The sequence below is a fragment of the Saccostrea echinata genome, unplaced genomic scaffold, assembly GCF_033153115.1.
Source record: "Saccostrea echinata isolate AGI-Se365-2 ecotype Australia unplaced genomic scaffold, CSIRO_AGI_Sech_v1 ptg000023l, whole genome shotgun sequence".
NCBI lineage: Eukaryota > Metazoa > Mollusca > Bivalvia > Ostreida > Ostreidae > Saccostrea > Saccostrea echinata.
The window spans coordinates 8,432,682-8,454,883 of NW_026889772.1; the positions used below are offsets into that span (position 1 = coordinate 8,432,682).

Consider the following 22,202-nt stretch of genomic DNA (forward strand, 5'->3'; position numbering starts at 1 on the left):
ACAATACAAATTAGGAGCAGAGCAAACATGGACCTCTAAAACATCAGAGGTGTGATCAGGTGCCATGGAGAAGTGAGCATCTCCTGCCGACCGGTCAAACCCGCCGTGTGCTTCTTGTTATCACGGAAAATCCGTAAACAATGCATTGTGTAAATAATGACCTAACAATAAGTATGGAAACGTCAGTCATTTGACTTAATGATAGATTGTATTTGCTGACAAGGTCCCTCTCGAGATTTTTTCACTCATATAGAGACGCCACCACTTGCCGGTGGAGAGCTGCAAATTTTGACCTATACTTGGCACTCAGGGCCATTGAGCAATGAGGAATCTTTTTCATGCCAGCATCTACTGCGACACGGGACCTCGGTTTATACGGTCTCATCCGAAGGACCGGTCTCCACGTCCCACAGTGGGATTCGAATCCGAGACGTAAGGATTAACTCCTTACTCCGCGACTCTAGAGCAGACGCTCTACCACTGCGCCACGCGGGCGTCTGTTATTCTCACATGTAGTGGAGTGAGTAAAAGTGAAGATAACAAACCTTGATTAATCTATTTGTAAGTTTTACTGACTGTAGGCGTTAATGGTCAACTAACAACTAAACTTTATATATCAAACGGGATATCTTAAGCTTTCCATCGTCGATGTAGTAATATACCAATATCCCCTGCATATAATCTTCATGTCTCTATATAAACAAGGACAAGAGCATGTTATGAGAACGATCAATTTCTAAACCAAGACGGACTACTGACAAATATATTGTAGGGTTTCAACAATCTCAATTTAACATTTCGCAAATTCTAAGGGCGTTTTAATGACATAATCGTCTGTTTTTGAGACCCATTCAAATGTCCCTGTCATTCACAATGGAAAAATGAAAATACATGAAATTTCACTGAACAAAAGTATACGATGTTTGATATTTAGAGCTCCTAGTCTGGTGGTCTATAAGGCGCCAATTCTAAAACGATACTCAAATATTAGAATTTTTCTACCGTCTGTAAGGGATTCCGTCTTTTTTAACGCACACATGTATTTTTTTAAAAATGTGGCATATCTGACATAAAACTGTTAATATACTGTAAAAGTTGTCCATAAATCGGGACTTGATTTACCCTGTTTTGTACAGGGCTCTGTACCCATTCAATTGGAAATTTGCAAAAAAGGTCAAAATTGAAATATTGAAAAGTTATCATTTTTCTAATGTAAATACAGTTAGACTGTAGGCTAATTCTCTGTTCATGATCAGTGTTTGAGTCATGCAATATTATAATCTCAAAATTTAAGATTTATCACAAAGAGCACCGAAAATTCAATTTGCTGATTATTTGGGTATTTTTACCTTAATTTTGGAAAAATGAGTCAATTTTCATTGGACAGAGTTCTACATGTATTCGATATTAAGCCCTGTAAAAAGATTATATTCACCGAAACTTAATAAAAATCCTTACAAACAAAGATACATAGCGTAAACATCCATACAAACAAATACACATAGCTGGTTCCAGTAAATGTTCAACCAAGCCTCTTTCTTTACTCCTCACTAAGATATTAACAGTAGTGAAGGAGAAACTTCAAGAGTACTGTGCAACAATATATTCGAGAAGTGGTGTAAATCAGATGTAGATACTTAAAAATTCCAAGGAAAATTTGAAATCACAAGATTTTATCAAAATCAACAGCTTAAAAACTTAAGACTTTTCAACTTTATACACAACCGTTCCCCAGGATAAATTAAAGTCCAGGCTTTATTGATATTGACAGCTGCTTTTTCAATAAAAATGGAACTCGAAAATTTACTTACCTTGTCATTGGTCATTTGCAAAATTATTATGTTAAAAAACATTCTGATTGTACACACAAGTACTCTGAAGTTGACATTAAAAAGATGCTTGAGTTTCTGATTGACAATATCTATGTGGTTTTTGGAGACCAGGTCTTCCAACAATTTATTGGAATTACCTTTGGTACCAATAGCGCCCTGTTATTAACAGACATTTTTTGTATTCATATGAAGCAGAATTTGTCCAAAATCTTATACGTGAAAAGAAGAAAACACTTGCTGTGGCCTTCATTCCGACATTTAGATATATCGACGACGTATTGTCAATTAACAATGGTTATTTCCATTCTTATGTCGATACAATATATCCCGGTGAGCTTGAGATAAAAGATACCACAGAGTCTGACACATCTGTTTCAAATTTGGATATTTTACTTGAAAAAGAATTTAATGGTAATCTAACAACCAAGCTTTATGATAAACGTGATGACTTTAACTTTTCAATCGTCAACTTCCCTTACTTATATTTACCTTCATCACCTGCATACGGGGTTTATATCTCTCAGTTGATTCGATACGCAAGAGCATATGTATGTACAATTTCAAAAACGAGGTTTACTGACAAACAAGTTGATGAAACAAGAATATCAGCAGTCTCGTTTAAAGTCATCATTTCGTAAGTTCTATGGTCGATACAATGGTCGATACAATGACCTTGTCAGCAAATACAATTTATCATTGACCATTATTTACACACTGAATTGTCAACGGATTTTTCCGTTATTTCCCGATCATGACAAGCAGCACACGGCGGGTGTGACCGATCGGGCAGGGGATGCTCACTCCTCCATTGCATCTGATACCGCCTCTGATGTTTTGGAGGTCCGTGTTTGCTCCGCTCCTATTTTGTATTGTTTGATGGACTTCTGAGCTTGAATACTGTTCGTTATCTCCATATATTTCATTCAGTATTTATATCCAATTTTCTTTATATTTGTAACAGGATAGAAGATCGTATGACACAATGGAAATTAATGAACTCTTTGAAAAATAATATTTTTCAGTGTTTGGAATAATAGAATATGTGTAATCATACAGAGAAAAATCTCAAATTCCAAATATAAGACAAAAACCTAGGTAAAAAGTTTAAGGAAAAATATGAAAAGGAGAGAATGATTTCTTTAAAAGATAATTGATGTTAAGGTCAAAGTTCATTGGTGTGTGTGAGTCATGAAATATTCTCTCATAATGATATACCAACATGCAAATACTATACGTAATAATATTTAGGCTAAGGTAAAAGAATAACAAGAATTTCTTTACGAATAAATGACCGGGGTAAGCACACAGTCATATGTATAAATTACACCTTCTCAGTCTCCTTTACATAAGTAAAAGGTCGAGACCATATGGAGGCTACATGTATGATGCAAAAAACGACAAAATGTCTTTCAATGATACACATACATGCTAAATATTATTATTCTTACATAAAAGGTTTGTAAAAGTCTTTACACTATTGTGTGCCAGAGCAAATCCAGTTAGGAGTGTTAAGGGTGTCCAGGACCACTAAGATAATTTACATTGTGGACAAGGCTGAAAATTTTTTGAGGAAAAGTTGACCAATTCTAGTCCTATGTTCGTAGGATGAAATAACTGCCTTTTCTCCTCACATGAACACATTTTTTAACATGTTTTGTGATTTTCTTGGCATCAGTCCTTGGTTTAGAAGCAAAGCAAAACAGAGAAGAATTTAAAAGAATCCAGGTTAAAGCAGTATGTATCCTCACCTTTGAGGGAAGACAAGAAAAATAAGTAGATAGAATCATAGCCTTAGTTAAGTTTGAGTGCATCACTGTCGGCTAACGGCAAACGAGGATGTTGAAGTGTAAACATTCATACCTAAAGTGAAATATTACCCTAAACAATTAAGTGACTGAGAGCACTCTAAAAAACTTATATAAATAAATTTCACTTCCTTATACTTTATATGTCCACTACAAGTAATCGGAGATTTTCTGAACAGGCATCTTGCTCAGGTCAGAGGCTGTCCAGGCCAAACTCGGTAACTAAATATAGGTAGGCTAATCGTATCTTTATTTTCTAACAAAATATTGAATTTCATTTTTCGAAATACTTTCCAGCTACATATACTAATATAGTATTATTTAATATATTTACAAGTGTAGTGATTGATAATTATTTAGAGTGACCACAAGAACTGTAAGAAAAATGAAAATGCAGACAACCTTACTAGTTTGTTTATCTTAAAATTTAGTTTACGACAAAGTTGGTCCGTAAGCCAATGCTCATTGAACGAAATCAATCGTACTATAATGTAAATCTTATAATATACCAACTTTGATGCAACAGATGCGCATTTCGACAAATTATTTCTTCAGTAATGCTCATGCCGAAACGTTGAAAATCCCAAATATTTAAATAAAAAAAAATTTGAAGAGCTTAATAAGGTGCCAAAGAATGGAGCCAAATACGTCTAAAGATCAGAGCTATGCATGAGGGAGATAATCTTTAATTTTGAAATAAATTTCTAAATTTTACCACAGAAAGTCAATACAAATCCGTGTTTTCAAGCTAGTACCGAAGATATTGAACAATGACAGATCTCGTTAATCATGCAAACAATGAAAATCGTGTACAGGGCAAAAACACGGACCCCTGGAAACACAAAGTGGGATCAGGTGCCGATGAGGAGTAAGTGGTCACATCCACCTTGAGCCCTCTATATTTATTAGGTTAACAGAATAAACCATAGTAATAATTAGAGTAAAATCAAAGGCCTAAAAGTGATAGGAAACATGTCAGTCAAAATACGACCCAATGATAGGTTGTACTTACAAAGCAGGTCATTATATCGACCATAGTATCTTCATATGGATGAATCTATTATTTGAGTGTCATGTTGGAAATTCTGAATTTTGGCAGTAAATGTAAAGTTAATTTTGTATGTACTGCCACCCGGTAAAATTCAAAATTTGAATTTAAAAAACAGAAGAGCTGACAAATGGATGCATAAGGGAGATAATCCTTAATATTGAAATAAATTTCTAAATTTTACCACAATTTAATTTACGGTAATTTAAAACATGCCAATTTTAGCAAGAGCTCCCCTCCTTTTTTAACTTTTTAATTCACTAGTCCAAAAAAAAAAAAAAAAAAAAAAAAAAAAAAAAATACGGAATAGAAATGTGTATAAAACTGAATTAAAATTTATCAAACACAGAATACATTTTATATTTATTAAAATGGAATATACAATACAATTCTACATTGTATATCATACAAGGAACAGATGTCAAACATCTAAAGACATTACAGTACATGTGTGTGTATTGCAGAGTGTACAAGACAAACCATGTGAACGTTTTGTACATAACAGTACAATGAACTTAGTTTATCGGTTAGTTAATCGACCATTGGAAAAAGAAGGTGTTGTTGGTGTTGTTGATTTATTCGTAAAGAAAATGAAGCAAGATGAGACATAGCTCAGAAATACAATGTCTGAGATTGATAGCTAAAATCATTGAACCTTGTATGTATTTGAATGTATTGTATCATATTTATATAAATAGATTTATATAAATAAATAAATTAAATAAAATAAATGATGAGATACATGTATACCTCCTTTTCTGTGTAACAGTTAAAAGGAGTCATAATCTATTGAACATTGTTGAACCACCCCCACCAAGGTGTACGATTAACTAAAACATTTTATTATTCATTTAATTTCATATTACTCTTCAATTATATATATATATATATATATATATATATATATATATATATATATATATATATATATATATATATATATATATATATATATATATATATATATATATATATGTGTGTGTGTGTGTGTGTGTGTGTGGGTGGGTGGGTGGGTGGGTGGGTGTGTGTGGGTGTGGGGGGGGGGGGTGTGGGTGTGTGTGTCTGAGGGTGTGTGTGTGTATTATAGAGGCATTTTGTATTATTTCATTTAAAAATTTACAATAAGTAAAACAAGAGGTCCATAAGCCTCGACAGTCACGTGAGTGCCGGAAGTTTCTCAGGCCATGACCAATTCAGTCTCATCTGGAACTCTCAGCTCATGTGTAATAAATTATACACATTGATGAGGACTATATGTTCATTATTAAATGATAATAGTTTTCCACTTCGTAAGGTACATGTAGGAAACCTCGTGCTTCTGACACTGTATTTACAATAGAACCAGGAAGAACAAAACGGAATATTTATAACGTGGAACGGATTGACCACACTCCAAACGGGAGAGTCGTAATTAGCACGACTCAGCAGAACTGATCCGCCTGTCCATCGGACAAGTTGCCAACAAATGCAACCTGTCCGAATTCATTTTTTAGTTGTCCTATTCTGAACATTTATGAAGAAAACTGTAGAATTTGATTACCCGGACTGAAGTGGCCAATATGAGTAATACTGATGCATAAAAATTTGTCTATCTTGAAAAAAGGACATGACTAATTTATTCAATAATAACTTAAGTACTAGTATTTGAAAAAAAAAAATCACATTTAAAATATAGACTAGTTAGTTTGTTTTCATACTGACACGGTTCAAGTAAAAAAAAGTAACTTGAATGATAGGACGTCTGAAGAGTGACTGTAGCGAGAGTTCGCTTTTGTTGTAACTTTATATCATTCAGATTAAAAGTACGGTGTCATGACCTCATAAACATGTAATATATATATACTAGTTATCGAAGCCCTGCGTCTCAAAATTCAGAAGACATAAGATAAATTAAGCGTTCAGAGTATTTTTTAAAAGTAGGTCAAAAGTCAAGTGGATTTTTACGCAGGTATTTTTCGTAATATCTTAAGAAAAAATGCACATGCTAAATAGCACAAACTCACCTCTAAAATATCCAAAATATGCTGTGTATCGGCATTCTGGACTATTTTGAAAATGAGATCAAAAGTCACATTGAAAGGTCACCAGTTTGGTAACCATGGTACTAAGTATTTTACAAAAGCAATAGTGTCAAAGAATACATGATCAAAATATCATTTTTTTTTTACCTCGTACAGTTCTAAAGACATTAGATGTGACAGATGGACGGACAGACAGACAGACAGAAGCAGGGTAAATTTATCCTTCGTGTTGTTCTGGTCTGCATGAGACGCAATTAAAAATGTCTTCTTTCATAATTATGTTAATATCACCGCTTGCTGTATTAATGCAAGTTTGAGAATTGTTTAACATTTTTAAAATACATTTTTGGAAAACCAAGACGGACGTAAAATTTACCAACTACTTAAAAATTTATTTGGCCACAAATAACCTTGATTGTTACTAGTAGATGTTGGAAGTTAAAACGCTTGGATAATTGACAGTTCTCCTGTGTCAAATATGTCTAAAGTGGTCATCTGCCGATTAATACAATTGACGGAAAAGGACTGATTAGGCATAACAAACATAAATCAAAGACCTTCACCGCTTATAATTATATTCCCTTTGTTATGGAACTTGTAGGATTATGAATATCTTACGTAAGTAAACTTTTACTAGTCCATTGATTGTCCTGTACATTTAAGTTTGAAAATCACATTCTAAAATTTCTAGTCTCAGAATTATGACTTTTAAACCACAATACATTTTTATTGCTACAAATCTGCACAGATGTACTTATCAAATATATCTTTTTCTCCTTTCTTTGGTTAACAGTGTAATTAATTCAATATCTGAAAACATTCACTATACATGAAAACAAGAAAACATCCCGCTTTCTTTTTCTTTTATGAATGATGGATTTTCTACACGTACAGACAAAAATGTTAAAACAAAATTAAAAAAACAAAACAAAACAACAACATCGGAATAGATAAAAAATGTGAATAATCCTTTATTGTTTATTTCATCCAATCATGACTTCTCTGAATGGTCTTGTGATTTTATCTAAATACTTTTTCATATGCACTTTTCACATTCAGATTTATTCGAATATATATATATATATATATATATATATATATATATATATATATATATATATATATATATATATATATATATATATATAAACTTTTAATGTTGACTCAAATCTGTAATAAGTACATACATTTCTCGCAGAACAATAAAAAGAAATATAACTTCAAATACACCAGTTTATTGTCGCTGTGGTTACATTGGTAACAGTTTACAAAAAGTCGAAGTTCCAGTATATTATTTATCTAGTAGAAAACATTTATTGTACTTGTACCTGACAACTGGAACAAATATTTTTTTGTTTATAAGTGGATATGGTCATTGTGTTAACGGTGTTTGTATGGAATTCAAGCTAAACGCGTGTTAGCAATGCCTTTTTACTAAATCATTGTAAAATAGGGACTCCGCTTGTAGTTTTTAATTTAACCGCAAAGATGATCGTGATGGCGATTATTACTTATGTTTAATTATTGCATATTCTTCTTACTTGAACTTGATGAATCTCCGCACAAACTTCTTGTTCGACTCCCCATAAACTTAAAGGAAATTTATATGCAAAAAATATTCTTAAATTTAGTAACGTTTTAAGGGAGAGACCGAATTTGGGGTTCATTGTATAAAATGATAGAATATTAAAAACTGGAAGATCATTTTCTTGACATTTTCTCGTAAGCTTATTGTGAAATTATCATACAAGCATCATTTGTATTTAAAATAGTCGCGATGTGTCGAATTGTGGCCACCAGGAATATGGTGGAGCACCCAAAAGGATTTAAAATTGTACATACATGTACTATAGAAAAATAAAAAAAAAAATAGAAAATTTAATAGAAACTTCCTTATGAAAAAAAAATCTGTTTAGGGTTTCCAGAATCAAACGGATTTTAATCATAACCAGCTTATAGCATTACTAATTCATCAATTTCAGTAAAGGCTTTTCGAGTCAGGCTAGTCTAATAGACCTCTCGTTCTTTTCTTCGTGTTTGTGATGATGTAGGAGATGCATATTTTTTCCCTCTGCATTATTTCTCTCGTACATATTTGGATCTAGATAGAAAAAAAAACGAACTTCTGGAAATGATAAGTAGGTAGTGTGTTCACATATTGTTATAACGAGGGAATACTTAAACTATACGCAAAGCGCTTACTTTCAACAGTACTTAGGTAAAGAATACACCGATTACATCTGTGTTTTAGCTTTTCGTCAGTAGTGTTTAAACAATCTACGAATCCAGCAACAATTTAAGAAATGTCTTGAATTTAAGTATGTGAGTGAGTAAATGTATGCGTGCAGTCATTATATTCATCGCTGAAGTTGGAGTTTTAAATAATATGGTCTTTATGAATGAAGAATATAACTGAACAGTATTTTACGTGAAGAAAGCATATATAAACATGCTAAATATGTACTTGTTAATGTTTAATTAATTACCAAATGTGTATATGCATTATTTTTTTAAATCAACGTCATTAGAGACGAATAATGAGCCCCGTAGAATATCTACTGGGTCATTTATAGACGTCGAAAAATGACCCCCGATCAATAATTGCCGTCGAAACATGACCGCTGGTCATTATTCAATGTCGAAAAATGACCCTTTTGCCTGTAGAAAAAGTGTAATCACCCTTAAAATCTACCTTAGTGAAGAAAAATGACCCTAGTAGAATACTGACCCCTTGTAAATTTCATTAAGGATATATTTATGTAATCAAGAGGTTTGTGGCCTAAGAAGCAGAATTTATTCAAAAACTTCTACATGAGAAAAAGAAAACACTTGCTGTGGCTTTCAACTCGACATTTAGATATATTGAAGACACCACGGAATCTGCCACATCTGTTTTATATTTGGATGTTTTACTGACTATAGACGATAAGAACGATATGGCAAAGAAGATGACTACAGCTTTTTCATCTTCAACTTTCCATAATTTCGAGTACTAATTAGCTATCAATTGCGTATGGTGTTGACGTCTTTCCATATATTTGGTACTAAGAGAATGCTCTGAGTACTATCAATTTTTAAGCGGAGGCAAGCTTATAACAGATAAGTAGATATTACAGAGATTTCAACAACCCCGTTTAAGGTAAACATTTTGTAAATTCTGTGGTTGTTATAATGACCTTGATAGCTCATATAAACTCGCACTGGGTCGTATTTTGGCTGACGTGTTTCATACCAATTATATGTATTAGGCCTTTGTTTTTATACTAAATTTGACTACGGAATATTCTGCCTGTACCTGATCAGTATAGATAGGGCTCAGGCGGGTGTGACCGGTCTACAGGAGATGCTTACTTCTCCTAGGCACCTGATCCTACCTCTGGAATTTCCAGAAGTTCGTGTTTTATGCCCTGTATTAGATGTAGATTTTTTTTAGATCGATTTCTGTTCGTTATCTTCACTTCTTCATTATAGGTGTACCATCTTTGAATTTTGTGGATGCTCTTTTTTATCAGAGGAATGATAAACCTTGTGCAAAGAAGAAGAAAATTAAATCTGTTCAAACATATGTACTCTTTGTCAGGATCGGATGAATGGAAAAAATCCGTAGTCAGTTCAGTATAAAAATAATGGCAATTCGATGAAAGACATCAGTCAACAACTCAGTTCTCAACTCAACTGTTCAGTCCGTCCGAGCGAATTTGAACAAATCCGAACAAATTCAATTTTTATATAAAATCTACTTTCTTCAGAATCTATATTTAATTCGTCCGAAAGAAGAACATATTTGTCCACACAAGTGTCTTGTTCGGACGAACGAAGAACAATTTTGCCTGAACAATTATCTTATTGTCAGAACAAATTTCAATATATATTTTTTTGTCTGGGCTTCAACGGCCTTATACTGTTGCATTATATTCCGTACAAATTTATTCAGAAAAGTTATGGCCTTTATGGATTTTTGTAAATTTGTTAAAGTTACTATTACTTTTTAAAGATTCTATTATTACAATATGTATAAGCTAGCATCATAAATATTGAAAAATAATTGTATTTGCTAACAAGGCATAATAACGTTCAAGAAATTATTGAAATGCTGATTTCATCGAGGCTATTAAAAAAACCCTGTGACATCAACTTTTTTGCTAGTATCTTGTATCTGTCTAAAAGTTTACCGAATAAATTGGTAGACATAAACACCATATGCAAATGAATGTGGAATGTTACAACATAAATAAGGAGAAGTTGACAATGGAAAGGCCGAACTAATCCCATTTTTTCTATAGTTTAGTTGTTATTCGGCCATAAACGTCTTTGATAAGTAAAATATCCAAATATGAAACAGATGATAAAGGTAGATTAAACGTATCTATTGTGCAATATTTGTTGTGTGCTGAGAACACAACAGGACTAATAAATAGGAACACATGTAATTCTGTTTTAGCACATTTTAATTGCATGTCCATCCAATGTTTATCAGGAAAACGCATCAATAACCATTTCAAAATTTTGGAATTTAAGGTATTTTTTAATCGAGGTCAATTTCGTATATATTGCACATGTAAAAATTGACCCTTTAGGTTCTTTTACAATAAAATATTTACGTTTTCTATCGCTAAAGTAAGCATTTAGTTAATTCTGTGGTCGTTACAATGCCCTTGTTAGCAAATATAACCTATCCACTGGGTCGTATTTTGGCTGACGTGTTTCATCCAGTTGTCAGGCCTTTGTTTTTTGCACTAAATTTGACTACGGAATGTTCCTGCTACCTGATAAATACATAGGGCTCGCGGCGGAATTTCCGGGGATCTATCTTTTATTCCCTAGCCTGTTTACAGATTTGTATTATTTTGTAGGTTTTCTTGAGATCCGTCACAGTTCGTCATCTTTACCTTTTTCATTGATGTCGTCGAAAAATGAACCCCAATTATTTTTCTGTGGGGATCATTATTCGTCTTTACAACTTCTGATTGATTGTATGTTATTTTACGTCCCATATATCATACGGAGACGTCACTATATATCTTTGAAGGTTTCACCTGTACTCGGCACACAGGGTCTTTGGGCATTGAGGGTTCTTTATCGAGTCAAAGTCAACCGTGACATGGGACCTGTTTTTAAGGTCTTATCCGAAAGTCCTGTGACTTTCACATTTAATGCCTGGCTTTTGCGAAGAAAAAGAACAGTCACTACCATTTTTTGTCTTAGGTTTGACGCGGTACGGCGAACGAGAATCGAACACGGGCCTCCCGATCACGAAGTGAACGCCCTACCACTAGGCTTCCATGACGGCTTACAACTTCTAAATTATGGAGTTCTGTCTTACATCTAATGTCACTGCTGATTTCACCAAGTCTGTTATACATCTATACAATCATAAAATGATTCTCTTCACTTAAGTGCAATGCTAAACACACTGCAAAATACGCATACACATTTTTTCTGGTCTATGACAGGGTTTTTACTGAATATAAACAAACATTAATGTTGTGGGCGGATCGTCGCCGGTTTTAAATCAAAATAGTCATAATCGTAAAGAAAACATTTAATCTGCGAGTACTGATTCACAATCATGAAGAAATGTAGGTCTACGTTTAATCTTTTTCCCCCCAGTTATTAAATAGGAACTTAAATCACAGCCTTACATTCTAAGCTGTGTCAATCTTTGCCGGTTCTTAAAAAATGTATTGTGTTTAAAGAGTGTATTGCTAAAAGGTTTAGAGATCATAATCGGCTGTACCTTCGTAATACTACGGCGATTTCTTACCTTCCTGCATAGGAGAGTCCCGCTGAGGCCTCTATGTGTCTTTTTGTGGCAGGAGAGCTAGAGAAGAAAATATAGTTAATTATTTTATTTTGTGAACGATTGTACACGAGAGACGACAATGGTGAGTTTTGATTTTTAAGTCATTTGCATCTTATGCATGTTTAAAAATAAATCAGAAATTAAGATATCGAGCTTAGAAAAATTTTTTTAACCGTTTAGTTTACATTCCCTCAGATAATATGCAAAATACACTTGTTTTAAGTAATTTAGGTTCGAGATTTTATCAGTTTTCGTGTAGACATTTACTTGAATAAGTTTTAAAAAAGGTTGAAAATAATGCTTAAAAAGCTTTAAGTTGTTATAATTAAAATTCTTAAGTCAACACAAAGCGTGCAAACATATTAAGCATGTATAGATTGATAATTTATTGTTCAAGCTCTTTTTTGGGTGTTTGAAGGCAACTTAATGATTGAAGGACATTGTATTAAAACTAAATATTTTAAATAAGTAGTTTTACCGCACTCATAATCTTCTGACCAAAGAAAGACAGCGCTAGGATGTGTGTCGATTTAAAACGCCTTCACCCAGAATCTAATCCGTATTCTTTTCAGGTTTATATGAATTACATCTTTTGTCGAAATTGTGATCTAAACAAACACATTTTAAGTTCTGGGTCACGATGCTACATTATACTTTACTACTGCAACGTGAAGAAAAGTGTAATAGTCTAGGACACTTATCCAAATAAAAAAAAATGAGCGAAAAGTGAAAAGTGCATTGTAAGATATGGTAATGTCAAGATAATTAAAGAAGTAAGAAAGAGAACAGGCATATTTATTAGGGGGAAAACCTGATAGGTTAGTGTAAAAATTTGCGTAATATAACTGTTTTTAGATAAAGAGATAAAGTAGACACTCCTTAAGATTTTTTTTTTGCTCAATCTATAACAGTTCGGATAAATTTAATAAAGTTTCCTTGATTATTATAAGCGATTTTAGATATATGAAATTTGATGATATAAATCTTCAAAAGTATTCAGTAGGTAATGATTGGTTCATGTTTTTGTAGTGACAGCAATAACTAACAACAAGAAAGACAGAATGAATAATTTCAGCGAGGTGGTCAATCGACTAAACGATGAAGCTGTGGAGACCCTCATTCCTGCTGTGGTTTTCATTGTTATCCTAATGATCATCGGCATCATCGGAAATCCAGCCATTGTCTACTTTTATGGTTTCAAATTGAGACCAACCCCATCGTACATGTTTATTGTAGCTTTAGCAGTATTTGATTTTGTGGGTTGTGCCGTTTCAATGCCTCTTGAACTCGTTGATTTAATTCGGTTCTACACGTTTGAAAGTGCCGTAACCTGCAAACTTCTGAGATTCGTAAACTACCTCATGGCAATATCAAGTGGGTCGATTCTTATCGCCATTGCAGTGGATCGTTATCGAAAAATATGCAAGCCTTTTGAATCCCAGATAACCATTAAAATGGCCAAGATTATCATACCATGTATTTTGTTTGGGTCGGTTTGTGTTTCATGGCCAAGCTTCGTTTTTTATACCGTTGTGCAAGTCAATCTAACAGAAGTTGCTGGAGCGGTGGGTCAGGATTGTACCACAAGGCGAGACGATTCCTACAAACTTTATATTACTTTATACAATGGGATTTTATTTTTGGTCTTCATCATAGCTATTACATCTCTGATAGTTCTGTATTGTCTCGTTGGAAAACAAATCTTCAACCTCAGAAGCTTTCGATTTTATGCACAACGGAAAAGAACACGATCTTCAACGAGACCCCAGAGTGGCACCACGCAATACACCGAAGAAACTGGAGGATTTGGATCTTTCAGGGATTCGGATTCCTCAGAAATTGCCAAGTTTGATGAAGTCACCTTGCCACCTAGTAGGGGAAGTAGTCGACCGACAACAGCTACAGCGATCGCATTCACGACGGGAAAAGTGGCGCCCTCACCAGAAGACTTTGAACGATCTGAATCGAGGCTTTCCAATGGATCAGGACAAGCATCTGCTGGCAACCTTCGCATTTCTAGAAGTCTTCATAACGCTTTAAAGTCGGATAAAGTATCTGTTCCACCTCGATCCAATTCTGCCTTGTCGGAACGAACTGGCATACATTCTACAAATAATATCCGAAATGGATCTGCTCGAACAAGCAATTTGTTGCGACAAATTCAAGTTCGAGAATCCTCGAGAGTTTCCTTTGTAGAAGAAGGAGACCAAAGCATAGCTAGCACAGTAGAAACTAGAGACGCAAACGGCAATGCAGATATAGACCAGAAGAAAACCAGTGCTCAAAACATTAACACTAAGAAGTACACTATTATCATGTTATCAATTACAGTCGCTTTCATCGTGAGCTTTTTACCATACTTGGCTCTCATGACATGGAGAACTTTATCCAAGGAGTATGAACCAAACCTGTTTTCCAAATCAGAACTGGTGGCATTTCAAATTTTTATTCGGTCATTTCTAATAAACAGTGCAGTTAATCCACTGATATATGGATTTCTGAATACAGAGTTTAGGAATTTTGTCATAGCGTGTGTTTGTTGTCGTGAGTATATTGGTCCTCCTCAGCCCAGATCTGAAAACAGTGGCCATTCCAGGTCATCATGAGAGGCCACTTAAAATAAGGTCCTTATGAGCGGCTATACCAGGTCATCATGAGTGGTCATTCGAAGGTCATCATGAGAGGCCACTTAAAGCTATCATGAGCGGTTATTCCAGATCAGCATGAGATGCAACTCCATGTCATCATAATTAAGAAGCCGTTCCAGATCATCATAAGCAGCCGTAACAGATCATCATGATCGACAATTCCGTATCATCATGATCGACAATTCCATATCATCATCAGCGACCATTCTAGATAACCATGATCGGCCATTACAGATCACCATAATCGGCCATTACAGATCACCATGATCGGCCATTCCAGATCATCATGAGTGACCATTCCAGATCATCATGATCGGCCATTCCAGATCACCATGATCGGCCATTCCAGATCACCATGATCGGCTATTCCAGGTCATCATGATCGGCCATTCCAGATCATAATGAGCAACCTTTTCAAATCATCATGAGTGACCATTCCAGATCACCATGATCGGCCATTCCAGATCACCATGATCGGCCATTCCAGATCACCATGATCGGTCATTCCAGATCAGCATGATCGGCCATTCCAGATCATCATGATCGGCCATTCCAGATCATCATGAGCGACTATTCCAGATCAACATGAACGGCCGTTACAGATCACCATGACTTATCTGCACGTCTTTTTAAATCAAATGTTCATTCTTAAAAAATATTTTTGTTTTTGTTTTTTGTTTTTTTTTGGAATTAAATTATGTTTCCATTGTTTTGTATTCAAATTCCCTAAAGGAACTTGTAAAATTCAAATTGCAGTTGTGTTTTGACATACAAGTTTCATGTACTCTCAGAGTCTATTTCATTTCTAACTTTCCTAACAAGCACTATATCTTCTGATGCTCTTTGTTACGGCCATTCTTATTCAAAAGTAACAACTTATTTAATGTACAGCTCAGACTATGTAGATTTATAAAAATTTAAACATACTAGATATTCGACAAAGAGTATTAGATATAAAAATTCTTCATGTACCTCTGCGTCATGTTTCAGAAGTGCGTTGACATTGATATAATATAAACGAAAACTGATTAACAAGAGATTACAAATAGAGAAGCACACGCCACGAGATTTTAATACGATGAGATCAAAATTTTTCAATCGTGATTAACAATACTAAATCTCTAACAATGGGGACAATAGGGGATTTGGGTTTTTCCTTTAAAAAGACATCATGAGGATGGATACATTGATGTTTTTTAGTATTATTACAGAAACAGGTAAACAAGCCCTTATCAGTGGGTCATTCGTGCAAATATATTGGTGTTTAAATTAGAACGTTGAAAAGCTTTCAATGATAGTCATTATTTTGTTATCTCCTTTTTTTGCAAATTTATCTGCTATGAACAATGGATAAAACTGGTCCTTTAAGACCAAATATATTGCTCATGATTGTCAATGATTTTTTTTTCTAAAAATATTTTTTGTTTCCTTGTATTATTATAAAGACAAGAAAACAAATCATTGCATGATACCCAGATAGATGTATATATAGTGATATTTGGTACATTCAGTCATATACTTGTTATCGTTTGCTTTATTCTTTAAATATTTTTGTTCATTTGTCTGACACATCTGTTTCATATTTGGATATTTTACTTGAAAAAGACGTTAATGGTAATCTAACAACCAAGCTTTATGATAAACGTGATGACTTTTACTTTTCAATCGTCAACTTCCCTTTTTTATGCAGCAATATACCTTCATCACCTGCCTACGAGGTTTATATATCTCAGTTGATTTGATACGCAAGAGCATGCTCTACGTATGTACAATTTCTAAAACGAGGTAAGTTATTGACAAACAAGTTGATGAAACAAGAATATCAGCAGTCTCGATTAATGTCATCATTTCGTAAGTTTTATGGTCGATAAAATGATCTTGTCTGCAAATACAATTTATCATTGAGTCAAATGCTGACTGACGTTTTTCATACTAATTGCTAGGTCATCATTTACACACTGAATTGTCGACGGATTTTCCCGTTGTTTCCCGATTATGACAAGGAGCACACGGCGGGTGTGATCGGTCGGCAGGGGATGCTCACTCCTCCATGGCACCTGATCACACCTCTGATGTTTTGGAGGTCCGTGTTTGCTCTGCTCCTATTTTGTATTGTTTAATGGACTTTTGAGCTTGAATACTGTTCGTTATCTCCATATATTTCATTGAAAGATGTAGCAAATGATTTCTAAGAAATCAGGTGAAGTAAAAATATATCCATATGGCCGCACGTTATCTTTGTTTGTGACCAATTCTCTGGGTGGCTCTTACAAATGTGCTATAATACAAATAATAAAAATATCCTCTGCATATTAAACACGAAATTAGATGACTTTGGAAAGTTATGATATTGTCAAATGTTACAAAGGACCAGTATTATTAAGTTTTAATTCTCTAGTGTTGTCATTGTAAGCAATGGTGGGTACACGACAAGAAATGTCAAAGAAAAATTGACAATGATTTGTATCTACATGCAAGGCAAAAAAAATTAAATTTTTTTTGCCTGTGAAGAAATATAATAGTTAGAAAAATGTGAAATAGAGCTCCAATCCAGGAAGGATGTGTCTGATGGTTTTGGGGATGTGTGACAAAACCAGAAGCCAATAACTGGAATTGTGAACTCTCGGATTATTAAGATTCTTAATTATTTATGGCCTATCATCGCAAAATATTTTGGTAACATTCCCCATCTGTGCTCCAGGATTACATTGCCCCCCCCCCCCCCCATTTCCCTCATGCTTCACAATAAAGAATTGTCTGGAAAAATAGAAATAATTTAGATTGTTTAGACAGGCTGTCTCAGTTATCAGACATTAACATCATCGAAAATGTTTTGCTAATTAAAATTAAATTTCAAGATGGTTTCATAATTAAAGGTCTGAGCATTTTGTCCTGTCTTATAATACTTTTATAAACAAAAGTAAAATAAAATAAAAATAAAAACTGTGGCACGATTCCAAAAATAATAAATTAACATACACTGCACAATTCCAAAAAGACTAAATCTTAAAGCCACATCACTAAATACAGAAAATTGCTTAAAAAAGATGAAAAAGTTTTGCTGAGAAACAATGACGTAAGGTTAAAGTTGTATATGTTTTGTCATATCACTGTAGACAGTTCATATTTTTATTTACGATTTTAAATAAACTAAAATTTAACTTAATATCTCTTAAACCGTACCAATTGCTATTATTCAACTTAATTAAATTAACAGTAACTGTTAGCCTATAAATTTCGTACTTATTACAGAAGTTTTAACTGGAATAATATTTAAGCTTTACTAGAGGATTGTTATAACTTTTACATAGGATTATAAAAATGATTAACTTAAAACTTATTGTTGTTGCTTGTAACCAAAATGTGTCATATAAATCTTTATAGATGAGAATTATTTACAAAAATACACAGCTTTTAAGTTTGGGGAAAAGCGGTATAGGGTAAAAAGGTTTTCCAACTGAGTTAACCTTCCTGTCACAAACAATCAAGTCAGACAAATATAGACTGAAGACTGAACAATACCCTTAACTAAATAAAATGCATATATTTTTACCTCTGAGGTGACTGGCACATAGTACCAGAATCAATTATAAAGATCTGTAGGAAACAAGATTTACAGAAAAAGATGGAAACTTTCTTGTTTTTGTTTTATCATACATAACCCCCTTCCCTCTCCCCCTAAAAACGTTTTATTTTCCTTGACAACTCTAAGTACTAGCATTTTGGGTAACTTGAAACCAAAAATTTACATCGAGGTGAGATTTTAATTCATATTTTCATTGTTATAGTGGAAAGGCATGCTAAACATGTACCTCAAAGTGGTTTGCATATTGAAGAATATCAGACAATATCATTCCATTTCAATAACATGTATTTGTTTTGATAAATATGAAGTCCATAACGACTTTATCTTCCTTTTATCATTACAAACAATTTATGTTTTTCGCGCAAAACAACACATGTTTACAAATGGTTAAAGCAGACTTTTTAAAATTCCCGACATGACTGTAAAAATGAAAACATCGAGATTTTTCCTATCACAATTGATGTCATTTTAGTTTTTGTGTAAGTGTCTGTATGTTTGGCAGTCCTAGCTGTTTTTCTATCTGTTCCTCACAAATCATGTGCAGGTCATACCTATCGAACCCTTGACTAGAATGGATTCAGGGTTTTATACATGTATGTTGTTGTTTATGAACTTTAAATGTGCTTTTTTTTATCTCAAAGTTCAAAGTAATTACTGAAAATGTCCGAGTTATAACCCAGAGACTATTGATTAGAATGGAATCTGACTTGAAGAGGACATAAGTCTGTCATGATGCTCACTCAATGTCAGAGGTCAAGATAACTGGTAATTAGTATTGACTTTTATAACCCATTGAATGGAGTTCATTTAAACTTAAATATATTTTTGCTGATGATATAATGTGACTAAAAGGTGTAACCTGATCTTGATTGAAGATCATACTCAAGTATGATCTTGATTGAAGGTCATACTTAATTGATTGAAGGTGCATACTTTATGCATGACATAAATAATTTTCTGGAATCTTTACCATGATTGAATTCAAACGTAATTCTGTTGTTGTTTATGACCTAAATATGTATTTTTACATTCAAGATCATCCCTCAAAACTTAAATTATTTGTTTGTTTGTATATTGTTTAACGTCCCACTCGAGAATTTTTCACTCATATGGAGACGCCACCACTTGCCGGTAGAGAGCTGCAAATTTTGTCCTATACTCGGCACTTACGGCCATTGAGCAGTGAGGGATCTTTTTCGTGCCAGCACCTACTGCGACATGGGACCTCGGTTTATACGGTCTCATCCGAAGGACCGGTCTCCACGTCCCACAGTGGGATTCGACTCCGCGACGTAAGGATCAACTCCTTACTTCGCGACTCTAGAGCAGACGCTCTAACCACTGGGCCACGCGGGCGACAAACTTCAATTAACAAGATGTTGAAAATTATATAAATCTTCTATAGTTATTAAGTCTGAACTATCGACTAAAATGTATCCTATCCCTGATAAATTGTTAACAATACATTCTTGTGCTGATTCAAGGACTGGTCGTTAGGAATATGTACATTGAGGAAATCAGAGGTTTGACTGGGGAAGAGGGAAATTTCGCACATGCAATACATACTTTTGTATAATTTTGATTGTTCAGGCCGATAGTGTTGCAATGGAAAATATCTTCACTCATCCAATTAAATTGAAATCATTTATTGTGAATGCAATTTACAATACGTAATAATTTGTTATCTTGTAGGAATTTAAACCGGAAACTCTGAGCAGAAGAGGATGAATAATTTTAGTGATGACGTCAGAAGACTAAACGATGAAGCCGTGCAAACAATTATTCCGGCGATCATTTTCGTCGCCATCCTTATGGTCGTTGGCTTTGTCGGAAATCCAGCTATTGTCTACTTTTATGGTTTCAAATTGAGACCGACTCCCTCCTACATGTTTATTGTGGCGTTAGCGGTATTTGATTTTATTGCTTGTGTGGTTTCCATGCCTATGGAACTTGTTGATCTGATTCGATTCTACACTTTTGAAAATGCCGCAGCATGCAAAGTTTTGCGATTCGTTAACTATTTCATGGCTATATCAAGTGGGCTGATTCTTCTTGCCATTGCAGTGGATCGTTATAGAAAAATTTGCAAGCCTTTTGAATCCCAGTTAAGCTTTAAAATGGCAAAGATTATAATATCATGTGTTCTTTTTGCGTCTTTATGTATTTCATGGCCCAGTCTTCTGTTTTATACCGTTGTGCAAGTCAATCTTACAGAAATTGATGGGGCAGTGGGGCAAGACTGTACAACGAAGCGAGACGATTCTTACAAATTCTATATAGCTATATACAATGGGATTTTATTTCTGATCTTCATTATATGCAACACCTCTTTAATCGCACTGTATTGCCGGGTTGGAAAAAAGATTTTCAAACTCCGAAGCTTTCGATTTTATGCGCAACGGAAGAGAAAAATTTCTACCGCGCAACCTCAAAGTAGCACCTTGCAAAATACAGAAGAAACAGATGGTCTTGGATCTAAGATGAGTTCAAGTTTCACAAAAAATCCTAATTTGGATGACCTTTCCACGCCAAACAGAAGGGATAGTGGTCGATCCATTGTAGGTGCAACTTTGGAATTAATGACGAAAAAACTGGTGACATCACCAGAGGACATTAAAATCGATACCTCGAATCCTTTCAATGGAGGAGGAAATTCTGGGACTGTTAATTACCCTTTAGAATTGAATGTATTATTGGTTCCATCTCGATCCAATGCGGCTTTATCCGATCAAACCTCAACAAATGGCATTAATACAAGAGATGAATCTATCAAAACAAAAACAATGTTGGGACAAAATCAAGTACAATCATCACCAGAGGAGGATGGGTCCAAACGTAAAGGTGAAATTAATGAAGCAAAATCCATCAAAATTGTAGACCAGAAGAAAATGAGTACTCACAGCATTAAGACAAGACAGTACACGGTTATCATGCTGTCAATTACTGTTGCTTACGTCATAAGTTTCTTACCATACTTATGTCTTGTAACGTGGAGAACAGTAGCAAAAGGCTATGAACCAAACCTGCTTTCAAAATCGGAACTGGTGGCATTTCAAATTTTTTTGCGATCATTTTTGATCAATAATGCAGTAAATCCATTGATATATGGGTTTCTGAATACTGAATTTAGGCATTTTATCTTTGCATGTTTTTGTTGTTGGGCTAGACGTAAAAATAGATATCATGGAAGTCCTCGTCGTAAAAATAGTGGTCACTAAAGGTCTTTGTGATAATTATTTGTCTCTGAAGTCTCTAAAATTCTATACAGTGAATTCTTTTATCATGAAAAATGTTGTAAATTATTCATGAAAATATTGGAAACATTTTAAAGATGTTTAAATAATTTTGTAAATAAACTTTGTGTGTGATAGAAATATATGTTTCCTAATCCGAACTGAAGTTCTCAAATAGGTCTCTTTTAATTTGTAATGTCAGAAAATATTTAAAACGATATTTTAT

General features: G+C 34.0%; 2 protein-coding genes across 3 annotated transcripts; both read left to right on the top strand.

Annotated features, from left to right (window-relative positions):
• The first annotated feature begins 3,794 nt into the window (after window positions 1–3,794).
• On the top strand, window positions 3,795–22,172 carry LOC133191422 (cholecystokinin receptor type A-like). 2 transcript variants are annotated; one of them, XM_061327180.1, is made up of 2 exons: window positions 3,795–3,869; window positions 20,436–22,172. In XM_061327180.1, exon 2 carries the CDS (start codon window positions 20,468–20,470, stop codon window positions 21,959–21,961), a length of 1,494 nt encoding a protein of 497 aa, XP_061183164.1. In that variant the 5' UTR covers window positions 3,795–3,869; window positions 20,436–20,467; the 3' UTR covers window positions 21,962–22,172. The 2 variants fall into 2 exon arrangements, with proteins under 2 accessions (XP_061183164.1, XP_061183165.1); XM_061327181.1 differs by lacking the exon at window positions 3,795–3,869 and adding an exon at window positions 7,196–7,324.
• On the top strand, window positions 13,555–15,793 carry LOC133191421 (cholecystokinin receptor type A-like). Its single transcript, XM_061327179.1, has one exon. The coding sequence runs from the start codon at window positions 13,571–13,573 to the stop codon at window positions 15,113–15,115; it is 1,545 nt and encodes a 514-aa protein (XP_061183163.1). The 5' UTR covers window positions 13,555–13,570; the 3' UTR covers window positions 15,116–15,793.
• Window positions 22,173–22,202: the final 30 nt, after the last annotated feature.